The following is a 26,010-nucleotide window of genomic DNA, read 5'->3' as shown; positions in this document are numbered from 1 at the left end:
TGTGGTCGGCATTCGGACACTAGGCAGTCTGCGTGCTACATCTGGCCACAGTTCTCAAACTGCAAACACTCTGGTGAAGACCTGAGGTGCTGTTGAAAGACCGAAGCACAGCACCTTGAACTGGTATTTCCTGTTGTCTAGCCTAAATCTTAAGTACTTTCTTGAAGACGGATGGATTGGGATCTGGAAGTACGCATCCTTTAGGTTCACTGTGCACATGAAGTCCCGTGGTCTTACCGCTTGTCTGGCTGTATCTGCCTTCTCCATACTAAACGAAGTTTGCTTGACAAACTTGTTCAGAGCTGAGTGGTCAATGGCGGGTCTCCAGCCTTTTTCACAAGAAAGAGTTGACTGAAGAAGGCTGGGGACTCGGTGAGGACCTCTTGGAGAGTGCCCTTCTTCAACAGGGTCTGGGCTTTTGCCAGGAGGGCTAGCCCCTTTGCTGATCCCATCGCAAAGAAGTCTATTGATGCTGGATTCCTGAACAGGGGAGAAAGATGTGTTGTGAACGGGACATGATAACCTGAATGAATCACGGACATTGTCCAGGGCTCGGCCCCGAGTTGCTTCCACCTGCCCCAGCAACTTTGTAGGCATCCTCCCACTGGTGGACAAGAGGGAGAAATGCCTTTCCTAGCGTTTGTGGCCTCGGCCATTCCCTCTAGGATATTTTCTTCCCTTGGAGGACTTGGTGCTTTTCCTGTCTTTGGTCGGAAACGGCTTTTCAGACATCACTGTCTTTGCTACTGTCTTGTTCGTCATGATCTTTGTTGGACGGGACTGCTGAGGAGCTGGTGATGTATAGGGCTTGGATGTCAAAGCCCTATGGAGGAGGGAGTACTGGGACTTCCTCCATCTGTCAGCAGCATGTTCCATGTCCTTTTGCTTAAACAGAAAGGATCCCTCTAAAGAGGAGTTCCTGAGCCTATCCATCTCGGCATTCGGGACCTACTGACAGAATCTCTCAGACACCACATCTCGCCGTTTCGGAATAGTGTTCGCCCATAAGTTTAAGACTTGAGGGGCGAGAGAGAGAAAGAAAGTTCCCGTCGCTTTCCTGGTGCGTTCCTTGGAAAAATCCTCGGTTCGAACCAGGATTCCCAGGGTCCCCAACCACAGCTCAAGCCACAAAGTTTACTGCATGGCATAATTCGTGATCTTCTCCTGGTCTAGGATCTTAGATACCGAGAACGAGTCCCAACGGCTGGAGAAGGAAGAGCTGGACGAGGCTCGTCCAAGATCTCAAAATATCTCCTCTGCTGGACGTGAGGAAGTGGGAGGAGCTTGGCGGTAGAGCCGGAACGTTGGGGGGAGTAGAGCTCGGAGAGCTGTTGGGTGATCTTAGCCAGGGCACCCTTTAGCCCTTGAGACCAGGGCAAGGCTGCACTGGTCTTAGAGGGCTTCTGAGTGTCAAAGACACGGTCTAAGACTGTGTCTTTGCCCTCTCATGGGGTTATCACCGGGTCGGTAAACACAGTGAGTGCCCTAATAAGACTCAGAACTTGTCAGAATGCAGGTTCTGACTCTGCTCCCCCTGCAAAGTGGGACTAGCAGCGAAGTCTCCTTCCATCCCTGAGAGCACCTCTCGGGGTGGGTCGCAGGCATCCCTGGAGTGACTAATGGTTCCTGTAGGCCTCGTGGTCATTGAAGAGGACTTTGGGAGTCTTTGAGTCCTTTAATTCTTTCCGAGGAAAGAGGCAGGACTCGAGCATCAAAGGCTGGATGGGATTGTCCCTCCTGACTTTCGTCGGTGGTGGATAACTCTCCGTGAGAGGAGAAACTTCCTCCGAAGGTGGAAGGGAGAAAGTCCAAGCATTGCGCTACTTCCTCGGCAGAGGTGAGGTAGGAAAGTGTCCGGCGGGGAGACAGGAAGGACAGGCCTCGAAGGCCTAACAGGAGTTAGTTTCACCCTAGGGGATGTAACCGCGTCTGAGACTCGTCTTTTCCTCTTCAGGGGAGGTGAAGCCAAGGTTCCTCGCAGTAGGTCTGCTGGTGCCATTGGATGGGAGGTCAGGAAGCAGAGGAGTTGAAATTTCTTGGAACTTGTTTTATGAGGAAAGAGAGTTTTCAGTATTTTGCCATCTTGAACGTCCAATGGGGGAGTGATCCTCGGTACGGGGGACACTTTCCACGCCCCTTATCCACTTTCTTTACCTGTAAAGTATTTTTGAATATGAATAGCCTTCCCTAGAACGCTTATCCTGATAATCATTATCGTTGGGACGAGTATATGAACAGGGTCTACCTAGACGATTGGTGGGTTTGTTTCCAGCGTAAGAGACAGGGTTCTTATTTGTGTAGGGTGAGAATTTATCTCAATTCCTGGCCGAGGTTTATAAAATACTGGGTGAATTCTGGATTAATGAGATGTTTTATTAAGCCTTCTATCATCAGATGGATGTATAGTTACATTCTTTTTAGCATCATTATGATGTGGAGGCATACTCTCATGCATCAAGATGGCAGTGCGGTAAACTGACATCACGATGCTTAAGGGTGACAACATACTGGGATCTGTTGGCCTGCCTAAACTGCTGGGGAGTAACCTTACACGCAGAGATGTTATCATGTTTGGATGTGTCTTCGCGTTCAGATTTATAAATCTGAATGTTTGGCCTGACAGTATTCTTAAAAGGATTTCTGGGAAAGGCAGGAATATTTACACTGAACTTTCCATCTTTAGTAAGCTTGGAAGGAGAGGCCTGCTTGGACCATGAAGGTATTGCCAATTCTGGTGAAGGGGACACAGCCGAAGCAGTCCGACAACCCTCATAGCAAATATGATAAGTCTCTCGAATCATTCCAGGTTCTTAAGAGGGGTTTTCTGCTGAGGACCCCTTGGTGTATGAGGCAAGCCTTTCTTGTTAATATGAGTTGAAGACTGATAATCAGGATTTTCCAATAAAGCTGCCTAAGTACGAGGGGAAATGACAGGCTCAACTCTAAGTTCCTTCTAATGGGAGACACTTCTATAGGGGTGAACATCTTATCTACATAATCTGACCAATACAAATCCCCACTCAGTGCATTCATTAGGGGTGAGGGAGTTCAATACATAATAGCATAATCTGGTATAGCAGCATCAAGCAGATCTGGCTCAAGGAAAACAGCTGCTGTAGCCAGGGGATCAGCGATAAGAACAGGATCAATTTCGTAAAGCACCTTATTAACACTAGGTGATAACATGTTAATAAAATTACGGCCATCGTCCTCTGTGACAGAAACATCAAGAAGTCTCCTGACACAAAGAACTTGGTGGGGAGATAACATTTGTTGCTGAACCTACCTTTTGTTTCTTCTCACTGTTTACCGAAAGGGAAGGAGGAGAGCAATCTCTCTTGGCTCAATTCTGGCGAGAATGATATCTGTCCCACTCCCTACAATGTTCACATGGAGATTACACTGAACATCTTTTTTCTTAACATGACGGACACAGCAGGGGAGGATCCACTTCTAGCCGGCTCATGAAGGTACCACAAGGGCGACCATTATGGTCCAGGCAGGAACGCATCGAATTCGACACAGTCGAAAGACACACTCTAACACAAATAATGAATAAGCAAGCACTATAAGGGTGAAGAGTAGGCGATGCTGTTGTTTGATCGTAGGATTGAAGGAAGGCACGTCTGACTACTTCGGCCAGAATCGTTGTGAGTAAGCTCTTGATACAAGCGGGATGCATCATGGTTAGCAGTTAGTTGCCTAACAATGTAACATGACATAATCTATCGATTTCTTTTTGATTGGCTGTAGAAAATGAAACCTGAAGTAACCCCATTAAATGACTCAGAAGTTTGCTTCTGCATAAGAATTAATACAAATTACTTCCAAATTTGTTATGTTTATAATTTCACATTTATTTATGAGATGGTAATGGGTAGGTGAACAACACAAGTTTTATCAGCCTTTTTTTGTAGTATTTTCACATGCAAGGGGTTCTTTGTTAATGTACAAATTTCTTTGGACTGGATATGTTCTTTCTCTTCCTCCAAGTTTAGGAGAGAGCAAGATGTGCTATCATATAGCTTTTCCCCCCATTGCGCATGAATACTCCTTCCCATACTTTGCAAGTGTCCATATCACATGTAAAGCAGGCATCACCACTTGCGGCAATAACCCAGGAGGGTTCTACCCTACACAGGGTTTGTTGTATTGCTACAGGTTCCCACCTTTCTGGTGAGGTCTGGCAGTCATATCAGAAGCGTACATACACAACTGAAGTTGCTCATGCTAGAACCTCAGTATGTGGGTGTTGGCGAGCAGCTGTAATTGCGCAGACCTTGTCGGTGAAAGGAACTTGCTTGCGCACCTCGCTAACACTTAGTGTCTGGGTGATCTCTCTCTCTCATGACTAGGGAAGATGCGCTCGCCAGCGCTCAAGCAGACCCTCGTAAGCAAGAGGTGCTCGCCAGCGCTGGGCGCACGAGCAAACTTTCGTCAGCGAGAGGTGCTCTCCAGCGCTCGAGCAGACCCTCGTCAGCAAGAGGGGCTCGCCTGCTCACCTCACCAATGCTCAGTGTGTGAGTTCACTCTCTCTCATGAAAAGGTCTCAGGAGTTTGCCCGGATCCTCGTCAGCAATCTGGTGAGTAGTATAAGGGTTCGCTCTCTCGCATGAATAAGTCGGAGGAGCTTGCTCAGACCATCGCTTGCTATAGAGTGGTGTCTGGGCTCATTTTCTCCCGTGAAAGGTTAGAGGAGCTTGCCCAGCCCTTCACGAGCTCGGTGGCGAGTAGTGTCAGGGTTCGCTATTCCGCATGAGTAATTTTGATGAACTCGCCTGGGTTCGCTCTTTCTCCCATGAAAGCACTTATTTGCCCAAACATGAGAAAGATCTTCCTGTGCACTGAGGCACAACATGAAAAACAGGCTCTTCTCAGTGAAGGGAGTAAGACAGAGGCGAGGCCCCAAAGGGTCTGGCCTTATAAAACTCTATAATGTTTTTCCCGTAAGCAATCATCATGTGTGGCCATAACCCCTAAGGGTTATAGCCTACAAAACTCGTTCATGAGAGAGGCAGTGACCGTAAACAGAAGACAGGCATCACCATTTGCGGCGATCACTTTTAAAGAGATCCTAGAAATTGTCCTGGATCTCCAAGTACACCTGTTTGCAATGAAAGAGAACCACAAACTTCTGCTATACATAGCTCAGAATGATGGATTGTCAGGCAGTGGCAAGAGATGGCTTGAACCTAAACTGGAACAGACAGGCTTCCATTTTTCTGTTTCCTTATGAGTTTGATTTTAAGGGTTTTGACTTATCAGGAGCAGCTGTGCTAGCAGCTTCTGCCTGACTAAATAATTTTCAGAATATGGGTGAAAACTTTAAAAGTTTTACTAAATTTTAAGATAGAATTAAAATATGTGGTTTTTTAATATATGAATCAACTCGTCAATATTATTATTCCTTTAATGCATAAAAAATTATAACAAAGACATGATTTAATGCACTTATACAGATAATTATACATGATAACATATAATATCACTAACAAATCCATAGCAGCAAAATAATGACATTTCCACATAATATTACAAATCTATCATAACAAAATATAAGAATTGAACAAAAAAATATCTTTTGTCAAAGAAAATCACAACTAATTATACAACTATCATTAGAATCACTTCTTTATCACATATAAAAGTTATCTAATCATGAAGAAACAGTATTAAACTGGTAAATAATTTTGTATATGACTAGATACAGTTGTCAAGTTGGTTTCCTTGTAATATATTATCATCACTAGTCCCTTTTCTACTTAAACTTGAGCACAAACTTGTAACCAATTAAAAATGAACAGGATTAGACTGGTAAATAATTTTGCATATGACTAGACACAGTTGTCAAGATGATTTCCTTACAACATAGCATCACTACCAGTCCTTTTATAAACTTTACTCTTGAGCACAAAATTTGTTGATTGACCTTTACTTGTATCATATGAAATCAGATCCTATTAGTCAAGCATCCTAAGTATAACTTCTTTAGAAATAAAGGTAATAAATTATCAGGCTGTTATCAAAATATATTTTGAGACAGATTACTCTGACAATATAAAAAATTATAAAACCTATTGGTACTTTATATAAATACAGGTATATCAATAGAGACTTTTAACCTTGTTTCCTATTGTAACAAAGTGATTATTACATCAGAAATGTGAAGTATAGCTCAAAGTTAAGAATAAAAACATACTGTTGGAAAGTTCACATGCCTCTTTCTACAGGAATTTCCAACATGTGTAGCTCAATATTAATCTACTTAGTTCAAAAGCTACATAGACTTGAAAGAAAGTTTCGCCTCCATGATGAATAATCAGTTTATATAGTGTAGACCTTGTACAAAATATAGCACTGTATAATTACTCCTTTGCTTACACAGTACAGTACTGCCATTATCTGTCTAAAGAGCAATACCGAAGATGAGCCACAATAAGTACACCCGAGAAGCAGTCAATGAAACAAAATAAATTTAAAGATTAAATGAATACATTTCACTGGTCCCTGTACGGTACAATTTTGAACAATGGCAGAGAATCATTTATCATTTACGACAATGGTAACAAGCTTTTGTCAATCAAGCATAAAAAAAAAAAAATATTGTAAAATCACGAAGTGCCAAATTGTTCCCTACAAAATTTTTTATTTATATAGCGTTTACTTTCCAACTTTTATCTAAAAACATCCAGAAGCTAAAGAGATTACTTACTCAAATCTAACAAATATATCTATGCTAATTATCATTTCAACTTAGAAGAAAATAACTTTTGAAACTGATCTTGTCATGAACAGTAAAACATGAAGCAACTCAGAGTGAGTACAATTAAAATTAATATAAATTACATGACATGAGACTTCTAAATTATAGTAAGTGACAAAAAATAGCCAAGTCACAAAATGGCTCCCTTAATGAAATTTTTTTAACCTGTAGCTTGTTAAGTATGGGATATTTGGCAAGTATAAATTGCAAATTTTCAATATTCTTTATCATTAAACACATTTACATACGTGGCATGCTTCGATCACTAATTTCAGCTTTCTTCAAATTCTTCTTCTTAAATGATGTTATAGAAGAAAGCAGTGCTGCACGTTCTTTGCCAGGATCCTTGGAAATAGGAATGTCTGAGGATAGTACTCCAGGTAGATCTAGTTGTTGGGGAACTGGAGGGCTTGTGGCAGAAGAGGGTGGTGGTGGTGGAGGCGGTGGAGGAGGAGTGGGTGTAAGAGATACTGGAGCAGGGGGTGTGGAAACTTTATTACTTGATTGACCAGAACTACCTATGGGAGAAAAGATAAACTTAGCTCTTGATTTATGTAAAAACTACAAATTTTCAAAACACTGTACTTTCCCTTGCTTTACAAACTTAATTAATTCAAATGGTTTGCTCCTAATCTTGTTTTTTATGACCAGACATTAAAAAAGAAAAGTTTGAATGCATCATAATACGGCCAGGCCACTCCAGTGCATGGCGGTGCAGAGCATTATTGCATAACACACTTCACTCTCCTCTGGTCAAAGACTTGTTGGGTGGTTGAGGCGTATCCTTTGATTAAATGACTCAGGTTTGTATATTTACGAAAAATACAAATTGTTTTAAAAATTTGTAGTTTATTCCTACGCGGATGCAAACTTCTGAGTCATTTAAATGTAAGTCTACATTAGGTGGGGGGAGAAGTCTGTTAAGAGGTATGCTCTTACTCTGATAAATACAATTACTTATAAGACCAAAAGCTCAGAAGTGGATTAATTTGGAACTATATAGCCGGCTCGTAAAAAGGCAGAGCCATAAAGTCCAATCCAAAAGTTTAGTCGTGTGCCTGAGGTGAAGCTATATGAACAATAAGAGTTGCATAATGAATATATCAAATATATAGTCAATGATAACAGTAAAAAGCATGGCATTCTTATTTGCATTAGGGTGAACTTCAAGTGAAGGCATCAGATCCATCTCTGACCACCATCTGCCTTGTTCCACATTACATACCCTTACTATGCAGAGAATGTCTGATACCTTTGATCAAAGTTAGGAAATTAGGTGTTCCATAAAAGCGTAAGATTAGATCCTTTGTGGAGCTGCAACAATAGGGCCTAAACCACATGTCCACAGACCTATAGTACTGTACAATCTCTAAGGTAATGGTTGGTAAAAGTGTTTTGCGTTCCATATGCCAGCTTTGTAGACTTGGACTACCGAGTGGTTTTTGCAGAACACTAGGGTTGCAGCAAGACCTTGGATATCATGGGCTCTATGGGGGGCCCTGAAGATGCTTCCCCTGAGGATTTATAAGCTCTCATGATTGTTTCTCTTAACCAAAAGGAAACTGTTTTTGGATACTTTCGTTTTGGAGAGACACCTGTGCTCACAAACAAATTAGAAATCTTAGATCTAAGGTACGATGTTCTCTTCAAATATTTACGGATTGCTCTCATGGGACAGAGTAAAAGATCATCTGGGTCATCACTTACCTCCTTGTGAGAAAAGTTTGTGAAAGAGTCAAATCTGATATTGTTCTCTACCGGATTTTAGGTGTTGGTTCAAATTCGTGAACAAGTGATAATGATAATTACAGTATTTCCACCCTCTGGAATGTGACATAACATAACATAGGCCATGTAGTTCACTTACTCTATTGACTAAAGCTAAGATAAGAAGAAAGACGGTCTTCAGGGTAGGATCCCTGTCCAAGGGTTTTGTTAAAGCCCCAAGGACCTTTGTCACATCCCAGGAAGGGAGTTTGAGTCTTTTCAAAATTCCTAATGAGAACTGCAAGTTCCCATGAAGGAGAGATCAAGCCGTATCAATTTGAAAACTTGGCTCAAGGCCGAGAGGTAACCTTTTACTGCAATGGCTGAAAGGGATTTTTTGTTCCTCAGGAACACCAAATCGTGCCAAACAGTGGAGCAATATTCCCCCTAGGACACCAATCACAGAAGATTTTCCACTTGGATTGGTAGACTGCTGTGAATGACTTTCAGAAGTAGCCGGAAAGTTGTTTCGCAACTGGTCCCAAAAAGACTCTTTCGGAGGAGATGCTGGATAGTCTCCACCCGTGAAGCGATAAGCAATGTACTGTTTTATGGAACTTTCGTATGTGTGGTTGACGTAGTAGGTTTGGCTATTCTGAAAGTTCTCTTGGAACTTCCGTGAGAAGTTCCAGTAGGTCTAAATACCATTACAATGTAGGCCACCTTGGGGCTACTATCCTTACTCTAACGCCCTCGGATGTTCGGACTCTGTTCAGGATCTTACGAATCAGACAGAATGGTGGTAACGTGTTAAAGTCTAGCTGATTCCATGGATGCTGAAAGGATTGTTCCATAACCACAGCTTGATCTGGGACTGGTGAGCAATACACCAGGGGTTTGTGGCTCATGTAAGTGGCGAACAAGGTCAGAAACAGAGAAACCCACAAAATCAAAAGTCTCTTTGCCACTAGAGGAAGCAAAGACCTGGTTGACTCAGATGGTCTGCAATGACGTTCGTCTTTCTAGGGATAAACTTCGCTAAGAGGTAAGATTGCATTGATCTGCACCCGCCTCTGGATGTATACTGCCAGATGGCTGAGCAGGAGAGAGACTGCACCTCCTTGTTTGGAGAAGTAAGTCAGTACCATGGAGTTGTCGCTCATCAGCACAACAGAGTGACCTCTTAAGAGTCTCTGAGAAGTGGAGTACCAATAATTCCGCTGCTTTCATTTCCAAGAAATTGATGTGAAAGGTCTTATCCTTTTCTGACCATAGGCCAGAGATTTGCTCCCTTCTTGGGTGAGTGCCCCACCCATGGCAAGAAGTATCTGACAATAGAAGAAATTCTGGTGGAAGAAACCTGAAGGGTGTTCCTGCTAACAGGTTAACCTCTCTCTCTCTCTCAGTCACCTATGGAGGCTTGCCACAATCCCCTAAGGCACCAACAGCAGGGTTACAGGGTGGTCAGATGTCTGACACCACTGGGTCCTGGCTCTTCAGAGCCCAGTGTACCGAACAAAGATGCAGTCTCCAGAAGGGAACGAGCTTCTCTAAAGAGGAGAGGTGATCTAGAATTTTCTCTCAAGAGCAGGCAGAAACGGATTTACCTGCCAGAAAAGTTTGCTAATGCCCTGAATCTCAGAATCCTGTCAGTAGATGGAAAAGCTTTGTCTGAACTGAATCTATGTCCGTGCCTAGATACCTGATGGATTGTTGAGGGGTGGAGCAGGACTTTTCTAGGTTCAGTTGGACCCCTTACTCCTTGAAAAAGTCTAGGAGGAGATCCCTGTGCCAGGAGCAGTCAGTCGTCTTGTTACCTTAAAAGCCTGATGCCCAAGGCATGAGCCCAGGCTGAGACAAGGATAAAAATTCTAGTAAAAAGCTGGGGGGCTGTTGACAAGCCGAAGCATAGCACCCTGAACTGAAAGATTCTATTTCAAAAGAGAAATCTTAGGTACTTCCTTGAGGCAGGATGGATGGTGACCTGAAGGCTGAGACAAGGATAAACTTTTTAGTAAAAAGCTGGGGGGCTGTTGACAAGCCGAAGCATAGCACCCTAAACTGAAAGATCCTATTTCAAAAGAGAAATCTTAGGTACTTCCTTGAAGCAGGATGGATGGTGACCTGAAGGTAGGTGTCTTTCAGGTCTATGGTCAGTAGGAAATTGTTCAATCAGATGGTGGAGAACGGTGGCTGGAGTTTCTATTTTGAATCTTATTTGTAGAAGAAATGGATTCAGATGGGAAAGGCCTATGACAGGTCTCCACCCTCCAAACAGCTTTTGTACTAAGATTAGATTGCTGAAGAGAAGCCTAGCGAGTTGTTTAAGAATTTTTCCACAGTGAATGAATGAATGAATGAATTAGTTCTCTGACATCCTGACATCGAAGGTCATTGACGCCGATATCGTTTATTATAAATAAAGAGTAAAAGAATATTAAATTAAAACCAGAAAAGTAAATATGTTATAAAAGTTGAATAGTATTAAGGAGACCTGCTTCTGATATAAATCTAAAAATCATGTCCAAGGATTTTAGCAATGATGAACCTGCCATCCTCACCTCAAGCCTCAAACAGATATCTATTTCTTTCTGTGTGATAAGTGGGGCATTCAGTTAACATATGCCTTACTGTCAAGGGTATGAAACAGTTGTTGCAATATGGTTGGAGTTGGCCAGCCAGCAGAAACTCATGTGTCATCCGAGTGTAACCAATGCGGAGACGACAAAGAGTAGTCTCCCAGTTTTTGGACATCCAATTATACCTCCAAGGGGATATAACACTCGCAGTTTCTCTCATCTTATTTCCGGTTAAACTATCCCAATGCTGTTGCCAATTGTTATAAAAAGAATTCTTAATTGCTGGTAAAAAAAAAAATCATTACAGAGAATGGGATACCTTCTTGGTAGCAACTCTGCTGCAGCACTCTTTGCCAGTGAATCTGCCTCTTCATTTCCACACACCATCGTGTGCCGGAACCCAGCAAAATCGAACTGATAACCCTTTAACGCCAATAATTAAAAGCCACTCTATAATCTTTAAAACTAAAGGGTACTAGAATTAAAACCTTCTAAAGTTGAAGGACAATTCTTGAATCACTATAAATAGTAAAATTGCTCTCCTCTTTTAACGCTATTTTCTCAATAGCGGTTAGTATGGCATATAATTCAGCAGTAAATATGGATGATATTGGAGGAAGTGCACCTCTACAGTTAATAGAACTACTATATACTCCAAATCCAATGCCAGCATCAGATTTGGAGCTATCGGTATATATAAAAGTTGATTCACTTTGTCATCAATATGTTCCATACAAAGAGACCTAGCTTCTAATTCAGTCATGTTTTTTAATACCAATAAAATATTTACAAAAAGATATCTCTGGTAATTTCCACGGAGGGGTTGATGATATATTAAATGGAAGCACCTTATCTCTAATCATATCAAGGCTGTTTAATAATTGTTTTACCCAAGCCATAAGGTTGAGGAGATTTTGGGTGCAACTCAAAGTATGTTGAGTGTCTTACAAGGCTTGCAGTCTGAAGGGCTAAAGAGTTAAGGATTCCTTGCAACCTAAACCAATACAGAATAATGGAAGACATTCGGTAATGGTCTAGAGGTAACTCTCCAGCATCAACAAGGAGACTTGGGATAGGTGAAGTTCTAAACGCTCATGTGGACAATCTAATACCAGCATGATGTATTGAAGCTAATATCTTTAATCGACTTGGGGTGGCTGAGGAGTATAATTCACACCCATAACTAATTTTTGAAAAAATTAAGGCCTTGTATAATTTTAAAATAGTTTTACAGTCTGCCCCCATGATGTATGGGACAATACTTCTAAAAGATTCAGAGCCTAAAGACATTTAGCTTTCAACACCTTTAAGTGAGGAACGCAAGTCAACATACCATACAATCAAAAGTCAATCCTAAAAACTTAGCTTCACCTACACATGGGATCCAATGACCTTTCATGTATATATCCAGATCTGGATGGACTCCCCGTTACGACAGACATGGACAGCAGTAGTTTTGCTTGTTGAAAACTTGAACCCATTCATATCAGCCTACTGAATAATTTTGTCGATTGCGAGTTGTAGTTTTCTCTCAACCATTGCCATTCTAGCTCTAGCAAATAATATGGAGAGATCATCCACAAATAGTGTTGAGAGAATATCTTGGGAAATGATTAAGGATATCCCATTAATTGCTAGTGCAAACAGGGATACATTCAGAACATTACCCTGGGGAATTCCTTCTTGACATTTCATCTCTGATAGTTACCCCAACTCTCGTTTAAAAACTCTACGTGAATTAAATGATTGGATAAACTGTGGTAGCTCTCCTCTTAATCCCAATTCGTGAATGGTTCTAAGTATACCATATCTCCATGCAGTACCATATGCCTTTTCAAGGTAAAAGAAAAAAAACGTTACATGGTGCTGCTTGGAAGCAAAAGCTTCACAAATAGAGGACTTAAGTCATATCAACACATCAGTAATTGAGTGCATTTTCCTTAAACCACACTGGATGGGTGATAAAATAACCTTCTTTTTCAGGTACCACATCAGTCTTGCATTGACCATCTTCTCCATGATCTTACAAAAGCAAGATGTCAATGGAATTGGTCGATAGTTTGCTGCTAAAAACTTGTCCTTACCGGGTTTCAAAAAGGCTAAAATAATGGCTAGTTCCCAAACACTTGGATAATTATGATTATGCCATATTCTATTAATAATGCTTAAAATAAATAACTTTCTATTAACAGGTACATGTTTAAACATTGCATATGGAATTCCATCGGGTCCAGGGGCTGTATCATTACAAGTGGAAAGGGCAGAATCAAATTTTCTTTCAGTAAAAGGAGAACTGTATGACTCCTCCCTTCCTGTTGCAAAATTTTTTCTTTTTCTTTGATGCTTCTATAGTGGTGACCATGAGCTACTTCATACTTGCATGATACATTTGAAAAATGATCAGCAAGGGCATTGCTAAACTCATTTGCTTCAGTCACATACTGATCTTTCACCTTCAGCACTGATGGTGGGTTTGGGGCAAATTTACCTGCATTCTTTTTTATTTTCCTCCATACAGATGATGGTCGTGCTCTACTGTTAATGGAGGAAACAAAAGACACCCAAGACTGGCGTCTAGTTTCTTTCATGGCACGACGGAACTGTGCTCTACCCTTTTTGTAGGTAGTAGGTTGGCCAGGGCACCAGCCGCCCGTGAAGATACTACTGCTCGAGAGTTGTCGGGTCTTGTGACTGGCCAGACAGTACTACATTGGATCCTTCTCCCTGGTTAAGGTTCATTTTCCCATTGCCTACATTCACACACCGAATAGTCTGGCCTACTCTTTACATATTCTCTTCTATCCTCATACACCTGGCAACACTGAGATTACCAAACAATTCTTCTTCACCCAAGCAGTTACTGCACTGTAATTGTTCAGTGGCCATTTTCCTCTTGGTAAGGTTAGAAGGGACTCTTTAGCTATGGTAAGCAGCTCTTCTAGGAGAAGGACACTCCAAAATAAAACCATTGTTCTCTAGTCTTGGGTAATGCCATAGCCTTTGTACCGTGGTCTTCCACTGTCTTGGGTTAGAATTCTCATGCTTGAGGGGACACTCTTACACACTATTCTATCTTATTTCTCTTCCTCTTGTTTTGTTAAAGTTTTTATAGTTTATACAGGAGATATCAATATTAATGTAACTTTTTAATATTTTATTTTTCCCTGTTTCCTTTCCTCACTGGGCTATTTTCCCTGTTGGAGCCCCTGGGATTATAGCATCCTGCTTTTCCAACTAGGGTTGTAGCTTAGCAAGTAATAATAATAATGATAATAATAATAATAATATAAAATTTTCCTCAGTACGGCGTCTATGCAATCTAGTCACGAGATTTTCTGGTGGCTCTGCAAGACAGTCAATTTTGAAGACCACCACAGGACTGGTTGTCGTTTGAATAATACTGTGGTTTTGGGAATCGAATTGATTCCTGCTGTATGGAGTGTTCCATTCAGTAGGTCTATGGCATCATCAATACTTTCAAACTGTTCTGCACTCCCCTCTATTTCACTTAGCTCATGAAATTTAACCCAGTCCACCTTGTCAAGACTCCATCGTGGAGATCTTTGTAAAGGTGGACCCTTGTTGGTGTTTATAGTGATTGGTGCATGATCAGTAGTATGCCAATCATCTAATGTCCTCATATCAAAATCAAGAAGACAGTTAGGGCTTGCAATTGAAAGCTCAGTGCATGACAAGGTACCAGTCTGAACATGGAAGTGCGTTGGCTCTCCTGTATTAAGGAGTCCAACATCCTCATTCTCCACAATTGATGAGATAATATTGCCTCTGATGTTTGCTAAAACATCACCCCATGAAGGATGTCTATCATTCATATCTCCCAGTAAGAGAAAAGATTGAGGGAGTTGTTGAATGACCTCTACTAAATCATCATATAGGATATCATTTGGAGGTAAGTACAGAGAGCATATTGTATATTTTCTCCCTATATCAATTTGTACAACCACTGCCTGCAGAGATGTACTAATACACAAAGGTATTTGGGGAACATCTTGACGAACATACATGAGACTTCCACCATGGCTCTCTCCTTGTTGATTATACGGTGTTCTATAGCTAACATACTCTCAAGGACTAGGAGTGTTAGCATCAAGATTATTTTCCTGTAAACATACAATTACGGAGGGATGTTCATGAATTAGAAGCTTAAGTTCTTCATATTTGGCCCTTAAACCGTGACAATTCCATTGCAAAATGGAGGAGGAAACTATGGATTATTTCTGGAAGACATCTTGGATGAGGTTTCTCCATTGAGCAGTTTTTAATCTAACATTTTTACCCATAGGTTTCTTCAGAGATGGCCTTGATATGTTGGGTTTTATGTTTGTTTTTCTTTGTATCCTTTTGATATGTTTGTTGAGGCGGATGGTGGACCTCAACTTGAATTCCTGATTTATTCAGTTTATCTATTGGTTCATTGGAACATCAACAGACAAAACATCAAATTTATTTGATGCCATATATTTAATGTTTCTAATGGAGAGGGGGGGGGGGGGGTGAGAGAGTTGGAGGTCTTTCTCTTTTACAATTAATAGATGGTGGAATTCTAGGTATTTGCACCTTTCCCACTATAGGTGCATCAGGTAAGTTGGTTTTAAGTGGAACCTCCAACAAATCAGGCAAGGCCATGGCCTGAGAGAGGTTTGTACTAGTTTTTGTAATGGGGGACGGAGTGTGTACAGAAATGGGCAATGACCTAGTGTTAATACACCGTGGTAAAGCCTCAGGAGGTAATATGCTTTCCTTGTCATTTGGTATTTTATCAGAGGGTATATTTCTTTTTCTGGAGCTATTGGCAGTACTATGTGGGTTTGATTTTAATGCCCTAGCATAGGTATTTGATTTATTTAATAGTCTTTTGGCATGTCCCATACTTATATGTTCTTAATTAGATTTGTTGAGGGCAGCTTCCTCCAACTTATAAAACTCGCAGCTCTTGTCTGTGGATTTATGATTCGAGTTGCAATTCAAACACCTGGCTCCAAGTGCACATTCTCCATGGCAAGATTTGGAGCAAATAACACACATTTTCTCATTTTTGGAAACTTTGGACAGGCGCCAAAATTTAAAACAATTAACGCATTGCAGTGGCTTCTGCTTGAATGGTCTTACTTTGATTATTTCGTTTTCAGTAATAATATGGAAAGATACATCAGAATCCTAGAACGTAAGGATTACCATTGATGTACCTGGGACTTTGAGAATTTTCCATATATTTAGTGGACACATGGCCAGTATCTCCTCCTCTGTAAATTCATACAGATCTCTGTTAAAAACTACTCCCCTTCTGTAGCTAAAATTTAGGTGGGGTTTGACATCAAACTTAATATCATCATTAGTTGTTTTTATGTTGGACTGTATTACACATTGTGTACTTGACTTGGCATGGACAAGGAAATTATTTTTTCCAAAACGAGATATATCACCCGGAGCAATAGTTCCTATTTTCTTCTGAATTAATTTGCATATTTCGAAATAATTCCCTGTAGCCCCTTTTGATTCAGGTACAAGCCACATTGGTGGTTTTGGCTTTCTCTGGGAAGGCATAACTAAATCAGCGTCTTTTTCCAACCAATCGGCAGGCCTATATACATCCAAATCCTTTGGTACCTTACTACAGAGAGAAGCCGGGACATCCAAGTTATTAATTTCAATATTATTCATGTTAATTATTGTACCAAATGCTTTGTCATAACTACTGTAAGATATCCATGAATCCCATTTTTTCATGCATCTATAGCACTTAAATGCTTTATATAGATCATCATAGTTTGCCTCTATTGGAATTTTGGTAACATGAAGGATTCAAAGTTTCCATGTGTTACCCAAATTACTCGATTTTTTAAATATCAGTAGAATGGTCCTTTCCTGTCCTGAGGTCATCAACAGTGCGGGGGGGGGGGGGGGGGGGGGGGAGCAGCATCCAGGGGATGGAAAGTCAGTGTTTGAAGGGTGCATAGTTAGGGGCGGGATTTTCTTTTTGTTATTTGTTGGTTGTTTTGTTGGTTTACCTGCTTGAGAATTTTAAGAAAGTATCGTACGTTGGATAGGAAATGTGCATTCTCCACTATCGGCAAAATGAGAGTATACTTCGCAGATGGTTCACTCCATACCCTACCCGAAGGATAGCACCAAAACAGATATAGAAGCACAGGTGTAAGCTAGACCCGCCCTGTTAGGACCGAGACCAAGATAATATGGAATCATTCTCCCCATATCTGTAATGATGGGCTTCCGGCCAGAAGCCAAAAGTCCCACATCAGGGATTAAATCCCCCCCGGATTCCAATGACCCAACCCTTGAGAGTAGTTTTGCCAAAAAGGTCCAAACCATCTTCGGGATGGCTGAGATCATCCAATAAGCTCATATATAGCTTTGAATACAAATACCTTCCAACCGTGATCCCTTTTCCCATTCATCTAAGGAGGCAGTAATAACGACTGTGGAAATATTCAGGCAATTTAAATAAAATAAAAATAAATAAACAAATAAATGAACAAATGAAATAAATATTAAATATATATATATATATATATATATATATATATATATATATATATATATATATATATATATATATACTTAAGAGAAATAATACTCACAGAGTTAGGACAGCGAGATAAAAGAAAGTTGACAAAATTAGAAGAAGGTCGAAGTAATATTGAGCAGAAATGAAGTAATATTGAGCGGAAGAAATGGATGAAAAGGAGAGAAATTTAGATTCGAACTTGGGGAGCAATTTCCCCAAGTTCGAGAAACCTCTTGCCCGTCACAATTCTTCAACAATATAAAGAAACCGTATGACTTCGATAAGGCATTCTCTCGTTAAGAGCGATTCCTGTAACAAGAGGGGGTCTTTTTTTTTCTCTAAGCCTTTCAAATACAGTAATAGAGTTGAATTATCAGAGTCCAGGTCAGAGGAGGCAGACAGCCTATGAAAGGGACTTGAACCCTGGAACGAAGGATATCTACCGTAAAGCGGTTGGCACTGAAAGACTGCCATCTGGGCCAATGACTTTGTGGACATCTCCCCATTGATGGTAAGATGGGGGACATGCCTTTCCTGGTGGGAGCCTCTGCGATCGTGACCTCTGCATCCAGAGAGATATCTTCTACAGCGTAAGGTGGGTCTGGGGGCTTGCCTCCCAGGTTGTTGTGACTCTGTTGGAGGCAGAAGCTGCCTCTGTCAACGCACTTGTTTAAAAGGCGAGTTCCTTTGCAGTTACTGAAGGGCAGGCATCCTTAGTGCCACTCCTCTCCTCATCAGAGAAGCTTGTCCAAACTTCTTGATCTTTTCTATGGTTGCAGAAACTTCTGAAGGAGAGAACAGAAAAACTAACTCTAAATCCAAGTTTCTCAGGCATAATGCATCCCTAAGGGGACAGCTGCTTAGAGCATCTGACCAGCACGACATTGCATCTTTTCAAGATACATTTTCCCCAAAGGGAGACGATTTGTCCTTGGGTGACTCAGATGGTCTGCAATGACGTTTGTCTTCCCAGGGATAAACTTCGACAAGAGATGAGATTGCATTGATCTGTGTCCACCTCTGGATCTCTACTGCCAGCTGGCAGAGCAGGAGAGAGACTGCACCTACTTGTTTGGAGTTGTAAGTCTCTACTATGAAGTTGTCGCTCATCAGCACCACGGAGTGACCTCTTAAGAGTCTCTGAGAAGTGGAGTACCGCTAATTGTGCTGCTTTCATTTCCAGGAAATTGATGTAGAAGGTCTTATCCTTTTCTGACCATAGGCCAGAGATTTTCTCTCTTCTTAGGTGAGTGCCCCACCCATGGCAAGAAGGATCCGAGAATGGAAGAAATTCTGGGGGAAGAAACCTGAAGGGGGTACCTGCTAACAGGTTTTCCTCTCTCTCTCTCTCTCTCTCTCTCTCTCTCTCTCTCTCTCTCTCTCAGCCACCAATGGAGACTTGTCACAGGCCCCTGGGGCACTGACAGCAGGGTTGCAGGGTGGTCAAATGTCTGAGACCACTGGATCTTGGCTCTTCAAAGCATACTGCACTGAGCGCAGATGAATTCTCCCAAAGGGAACAAACTTCTCTAAAGAGGAGAGTTGACCTAGAATTTTCTGTCAAGCGCAAGCAAAAAGTGATTTCCCTTCCAGAAAGGTTTCTGCTATCTTCCTCAATCTCGGAATCCTGTTGGCAGATGGAAAAGCTTTGCATGAACTAAGTCTATGTCCATGCCTACGTACCTGATGCATTATTGAGGGATGGGGCTAGACTTTTCTAGGTTCAGTTGGATCCCTAACTCCTTACAAAAGTATAGGAGGAGATCCCTGTGCCAGGAGTAGTTAGTCATATAGGTATCTCAAAAGCTTGATGCCCATGGCATAAGTCCAGGCTGAGACAAGAATAAAGATTCTAGTAAAAAGCTGGGGGGCTGTTGACAAGCCAAAGCATAGTACCCTGAACTGAAAGATTCTATTTCAGAAGAGAAACCTTAGGTACTTCCTTGAAGCAGGATGGATGGTGACCTGAAAGTAGGTGTCTTTCAGGTCTATGGTCAGAAGGAAATTATTCTATCTGATGGTGGAGAACAGTGGCCAGAGTTTCCATTGTGAATGGGTTCAGATGAGAAAGGCCTATGACAGGTCTCCAACCTCCAAACAGCTTTCCTAATAAGAATAGCTAGCTGAAGAAGCCTGGTGAGTCGTTTAAGACCTTTTCCACAGCTCCTTTGGCCAACAACTTGGACAATTCCTGTAACAAGAGGTGGTCTTTTATTTTTTCAAAGCGTTACAAATACAGTAATACTGTTGGGTTATCAGAGTAAGGATCAGAGGAGGCACAGTCTATGAAAGGGACTCGATCCCTGGAACAAAGGATTTCTACCATTCAGGGATCAGCCTGAAGGACTGCTCCCTGGGCCAATTACAGACATCTCCCCACTGATGGTAAGATGGGGAACATGCCTTTCCTAGTGACTTCTGCATCCAGAGAGATATCCTCTATGGCGTGAGGTGGGTCTGGTAGCTTGCCTCCCAGGTTGTTGTGACTCTGTTGGAGGTAGAAGCTGTCTCTGTTGACGAACTTATTTAAAAGGCGAGTTCCTTTGGAGTTGCTGAGGGGCAGGCATTCTTACTGCCAATCCTCTCCTCATCAGAGAAGCTTGTCCAAACTTCTTGATCTTTTCTATGGCTGCAGACACATCTGAAGGAGGGAACAGAGAAGAACTCACTAAATCCAAGTTTCTCAAGCATAATGCATCCCTAGGAGACAGCTGCTTAGAGCATATGGCAAAGATGACACAGCATCTTTTCAGGTTACATTTTCCCCAAAGGGAGACTGTTTGTCCCTGATTGACTCAGATGGTCCGCAATGACGTTCCTCTTCACGGGGATAAACTTCGCCAGGAGGTGACATTTCATTAATCTGCGCCCACCTCTGGATCTCTACTGCTAGCTGGCAGAGCAGGAGAGGCTGCACCTTCTTGTTTGGAGTTGTAAGCCTCTATTGTGGAGTTGTCGTTCATCAGCACCATGGACTGACCTCTTAAGAGTCTCTGAGAAGTGGAGTAATTCTAATTGTGCTTTTTTCATTTTCAAGAAACTGATGTGGAAGGTCTTATCTTTTTCTGACCATAGGCTAGAGAATTGCTCCTTTCTTAGGTGAGTGCCCCACCCATGGCAAGAAGCATCCAAGAACAGGAAATTCTGGGGGAAGAAACCTGAAGGGTGTTCCTGCTAACAGGTTCTCCTCTCTCTCTCTCTCTCTCTCTCTCTCTCTCTCTCTCTCTCTCTCTCTCTCTCTCTCTCTCAGCCACCAATGGTGGCTTGTCACAAACCCCTGGGGCACCGACAGCAGGGTTGCAGGTTAGTCAGATGTCTGAGACCACTGGATCTTGGCTCTTCAAAGCCAACTTCACCAAGCGAAGAGGTATTAACCTGAAGTGAACAAGCTCCTCTAAAAAGGAGAGGTGACCTAGAATATTCTGTCAATAGCTGGAAGGAAGTGATTTCCCTTTCAGAATGGTTTTTGCTATCTTCCTGAATCTCAGAAACCTGTTGACGTATGGAAAAGCTCGGCCTGAACTGAGTCTATGTCCATGCATAGGTACCTGATGGACTGTTGAGGGACGGGGTTGCACTTATCTAGGTTCACTTGGCTCACTAACTCCTTGCAAAAGTCTAGGAGGAGATCCCTGTGCCAGGAGAAGTCAGTCATCCAGGTACCTCAAAAGCCTAATGCCCATGGCATAAGCCCCAGGCTGGGATAAGAATAAAGATTCTAGTAAAAACCTGATGTGCTGTTGACAAGCCGAAGCATAGCACCCTGAAGTGAAAGATTCTATCTCAAAATAGGAACCTTAGGTATTTCCTTGAGGCAGGATGGATGGTGACCTGAAAGTAGGTATCTTTCAGGACTATGGTCAAAAGGAAATTGTTCTATCTGATGGCCTGGAGAACATTGGCCGGAGTTTCCATTTTTAATCTTATTTGTAGAACCAAATTATTCAGATGGGAAAAGCCCATGACAGGTCTCCAACCTCTCGTCAGCTTCTCTACTGGAAAAGATTGCTGAGGAAGCCTGGTAAGTCATTTAAGACTTCCTCCACAGCCCCTTTGGCCAACATCTTAGTCAATTCCTGTAACTAGGGAGGTTTTTTTTCTAAATAAGCCTTTTAAATACAGAAACATGGTTGGGTTATCAGTGTCCGGGTCAGAGGAGGCAGACAGTCTATGAAAGGGACTCGAAACCCGGAACAAAGGATATCTACCATCCAGGGATCGGTCCTGAAGGACCGCCATGGCCAATGACTTTGCAGACATCCCCCCACTGATGATAGATTCAGGACAAGCCTTTCCTGGTGGAAACCTCTGCGATCGTGATCTCTGCATCCAGAGAGATATCTTCTGCTGGAGGCAGAAGCTGTCTCTGTTGAGGAACTTGTTTAAAAGGTAAGTTCTTTGCAGTTGCTGAGGAGCAGGCATCCTTAGTGCCACTGCTCTCCGCATCATGGAAGCTTGGTCAAGCTTCTTGACCTTTTCTATGGCTGCAGCTACATCTGACGGAGGGAGCAAAGAAGAACTCACTAAATCTGAGTTTCTCAGGCATAATGCATCCCCAGGGCACAGCTGCTTAGAGCATCTGGCCAAGACTGCATTGCATCTTTTCAGGATACAGTTTCCCCAAAGGAAGACTGTTTGATTTAACAGGAATTCCAATGCTTTGGCCCTTGACTGTGACAGGTCTTAGAACTGTTTGAGGGCACGTTAATCCCTAAGGTTTTTTGTGACCTCATAGTGGGACACCACTCCAGACCAGTGGTCAAACTAAGAACAAGCTTGAATTAGGACATAGCTTCTACCTACATGTTTACCACTTCAGGGACCAAAAAGATGGAGGGGAGATTCGATAATTTATCAATTGGTATAGACGATACCAGATTAGCAACATCAGCATCAATAGGTAGTGGGCTCTGAAAAGCACCAGAGTTGAAATAGAACCTTCTCTGGCGAGAACAGGCCTAGGGCAGTAACTATGAGGACCTTCTGGCCTAAGGGAATTTTCAGCACCTGAAATTGGCATGTTAAATAAATATAGAATGTCTTTACTTTAATTAGAGTGCACCATATAAAACCTATGTTTAGGACTTAGTGATTGAGGGAAAATAGAATCAATAACACAACATCTGTTAACGGTTTGCACACGAGGAGACTCATCAAAGCCATCCAAACGACAGAGAAGACTGATGATTTAAATAAATTGCGATGCTTCTGAACCAAACATCGGGACCTGGAGGGGGCTAGGTTAGATGAACAGATGCCTGCGCGTGCAGTGAGGTTCTCTGGAGAGTCATTAATAGTTGTATATCATAGTCAAGTGGTTCCACTTTTGGGATAACTTTGACACTTGCATGCTGATTCTCAGGTTTCCCTCGACATCCTTCCTTTCCCTTGCCGCATTCATAGTGGGGCGGGAAGGGGAGACATAGAAAGAATGGGAGGAGTCCAGCTCACTCCCGTAATTATGGTGTTCACCTCAGAAGTAGGGAACTCCTTTTCTGAGCTCGGTCTGAGAAGAAGAATTCCTCTGTGGCCTGCCATTTGGTAAATCAACAAAGCGGGCCACGCCTACTAAGCTTAACAAAAGTGGCGTCATCTGCATTAGATGGGGGTGTAAACTGTGGGAAAGGGGGAAAAGATTACGGCACCCTTTCCACTCCTTGTACCTGAAAGGAAGATTCATCTGAAAGAAGATACTCTTGTAGTTCCAAAGAATGTGTAACGTATGAAGCATTACGAACATTGGGCAAAGAACTAGTGTGATTTTTCAGGTAAAGCAATAGGTTGGTTACTGGAATAGCTTATGGCTTTCAGGTTATGAGACCTAGCCTGTTGTTTGTAAAATTCCAGAGGAACTTTGAAATAATGAAGTGACGATCAAACACATTCACTAGAGTGTGCCGTTTATAAATGGGATAGAAAAGCGATAGCACTCTCATGGCGTACGTTAACATGGATGCTTTGCGGAGGAGTATCCTTAAGCATCAAAATGGTGGCGTGTGAAGCGACGTCATCATGAGTGGGCATAAAAACTTGTGGTTTTGTTGGCCTGACCAATACATGGATGAATTTCATCATGAGTAGAAATGGCAGTGCGTAGGGTGATGTCATCACGTGTAGGAAGAGCAGCTAGTAAGAACTTGTTAGGCTCAACGTTAGAACTGGCTGAATAAAGAAAACTCATGGAACCAATGAAGGTTTAGTCACACTCGACTTCTTAGCATTAATAGGCTTAAAAGGAGAAAACAATAGTTTAGCGCAGCTTGACATTGCCAAGGTTTAGGGTGTGGACACAGCTGAAGTGGTCTGATTACCCTCATAATAAAGAGATGGGGAGTCTGATTAGTGGGAATGAGTTGGAGAATGGTAAAAAAGATCTTCCAACAAAGCTACTTCTTCATGAGGGGAAATGGCAGGCTCAACTCTAGGATTCTGCAAACGGGAACATGGGGAGACTTTCGATGCTCAAATTGTAGAAACTTCTTAGAACGAGAAGTCATTCCCTGAATAATCATCCATATAAGATTCACCACTTAAAATACTCATGGGAAGTGAGGGAGATCTAGGCATAATAGGATAATCAGGGATTGAGGGTATTGAAATCGGATCTGACTCAGGGAATGCTGCAACTATGGCCAAAGGATCTGTCACTATACTCAATTTTTTTTTAATGAGGCGCATTTGCACTGACTCGCAGCGGTGCCCTTTTAGCTCGGAAAAGTTTCCTGCACTCTGATTTTTCAAAATTATCTTGTCCAACCAATCAGTGATCAGGAAACTTTTCCGAGCTAAAAGGGCACCCTTGCGAATCGGTGCAAATCTGCCTAACTAAAAAGAATTGACTATAGTATCGACTTCGGATCACAATGCACATTGCAGTATCAACACTGAGTGATAAAACATTAATAAAATCATCAACAATTAGATTATAGCTGTCATCGTCCGTGAGTGGAGCCTCAGTGAGCTCCTGACATGAAGAACCAGGTTGGGGATAACTTATGCCACAGAAACAAAATTTTACTTAAATCGTTTCTCGGGACGAGAACGATATCTCTCCCACTGGGAGGATGGCCACTCCCTACGGTACTCACATGGTGATTCTATTGAATATTTCTTATCACTACAAGACGGGTAAACAGGATGCGTATCAACGTACAGCCGACTCATGAAGGTACCACAGGGATGCCCATCATGGCCAGGGCATAAATGCATGATATTAGGCTTATTAGCCATAATGCACACATTCGTAATGCAAGTAACAATGAATAAGGGAAAAACATAAGGCACAAGAACCAATCAATAAAAGGGCATAAAGAGCAAATGCAGATGTCTAGATTGTAGAGAGAGGAGGGGATACTTCCTCTTAATGGGACAACCAGAAGGGTAGTGAAGTGTGTCATGCGACAAAGGTCTGCGCCACCATGTACTGGAGTTGCCTAGCAACCGTATTATGATGCAATCGAATTCTTTATTTTTTTATTGCCTGGTCGTAGAAAACGAGGCAAGGAGTAGACCATTTAAAAGAATCAAAAGTTTGTATCCGTGTAGGAATAAATATACATTTCAAAGTTTGCATGACAAATTTCACTACAAAGATCTACCTAATTTTCAACTTTCATATTTCCAATAGGGTAATAAATATGGTACCATGGAACTTAAATAAAACTTTATAATTCTAATATTAAACTTCCTTACATTAAACTTAATACAAGAAAAATAACAACTTTATTGTACGTTATGAATAAATTACCCAACTATAACCAAGAAAAAATGAATTTTGTGAAACAAAACTAGTATAAACCCAATTATATAATTGTCACACTCTTAAGTTTTCAATGTTCCCAGACTCAGTCTTTTGTCTAACAGACAGAAAAGGTATAATGGACTATCTGGAAACAAGTAAATATCACTCACTCACCTCATATTCTATTAAGTTTTGAAAGGATATTCTTCCGTTTATAAAAAAGTAAACTTATTATACGATCAATTGGTTTGTATGATAACAATAGTTTTGTCTGATGTCAAAATAGAATAAAAATAAATAAAAGTACTACTGGAATAGAATATTGTAGCTGACTGGATCAGCACCCCTTTCCTTGAATAAACTACATAATAACTCTGATTACTGTAGGCTAATAAAGGTTGCTGGTAGAAATTCTACTGAGAAATGTGATGGCTGTTGCTGCTTTTTTTATTTACTATATAGTAGTCCTATACCTTAAGGGGAGTGACTCTGTCCCAATGAAACAATATTATTGTGGGGTCATTTCAAACTTAATCTACTTTTTTGTTTCTCAACTTATTTCCATCATTTAAGTAGCATTTTTAAAGATAATTTTATTGCCTAAATTCTTAAAGAACAGATTTTTTATCAGTCCTCATTTTCTTACATGTATTTAAAAAAGAATGCTGGTGAT

General features: G+C 41.5%; 1 protein-coding gene across 2 annotated transcripts in view; it reads right to left on the bottom strand.

The window, feature by feature from the left end:
* Positions 1–5,412: 5,412 nt before the first annotated feature.
* Positions 5,413–26,010, bottom strand: part of LOC137650094 (PX domain-containing protein kinase-like protein) — a 793,620-nt gene continuing 773,022 nt past the window's right edge. Inside the window, exon 12 of one of the 2 annotated variants that reach the window (XM_068383187.1) lies at positions 5,413–7,281. In XM_068383187.1, coding sequence (XP_068239288.1) covers positions 7,004–7,281 — 278 coding nt within the window. In that variant the 3' untranslated portion in view covers positions 5,413–7,003. The remainder of the gene's footprint in view (positions 7,282–26,010) is intronic. The other variant, XM_068383188.1, reaches the window with a different exon arrangement.

This window comes from Palaemon carinicauda, chromosome 11 (genome assembly GCF_036898095.1).
Source record: "Palaemon carinicauda isolate YSFRI2023 chromosome 11, ASM3689809v2, whole genome shotgun sequence".
Lineage (NCBI taxonomy): Eukaryota > Metazoa > Arthropoda > Malacostraca > Decapoda > Palaemonidae > Palaemon > Palaemon carinicauda.
Note: the sequence above shows the minus strand (reverse complement) of the source record. Positions and strands in the feature narration are given on the sequence as shown.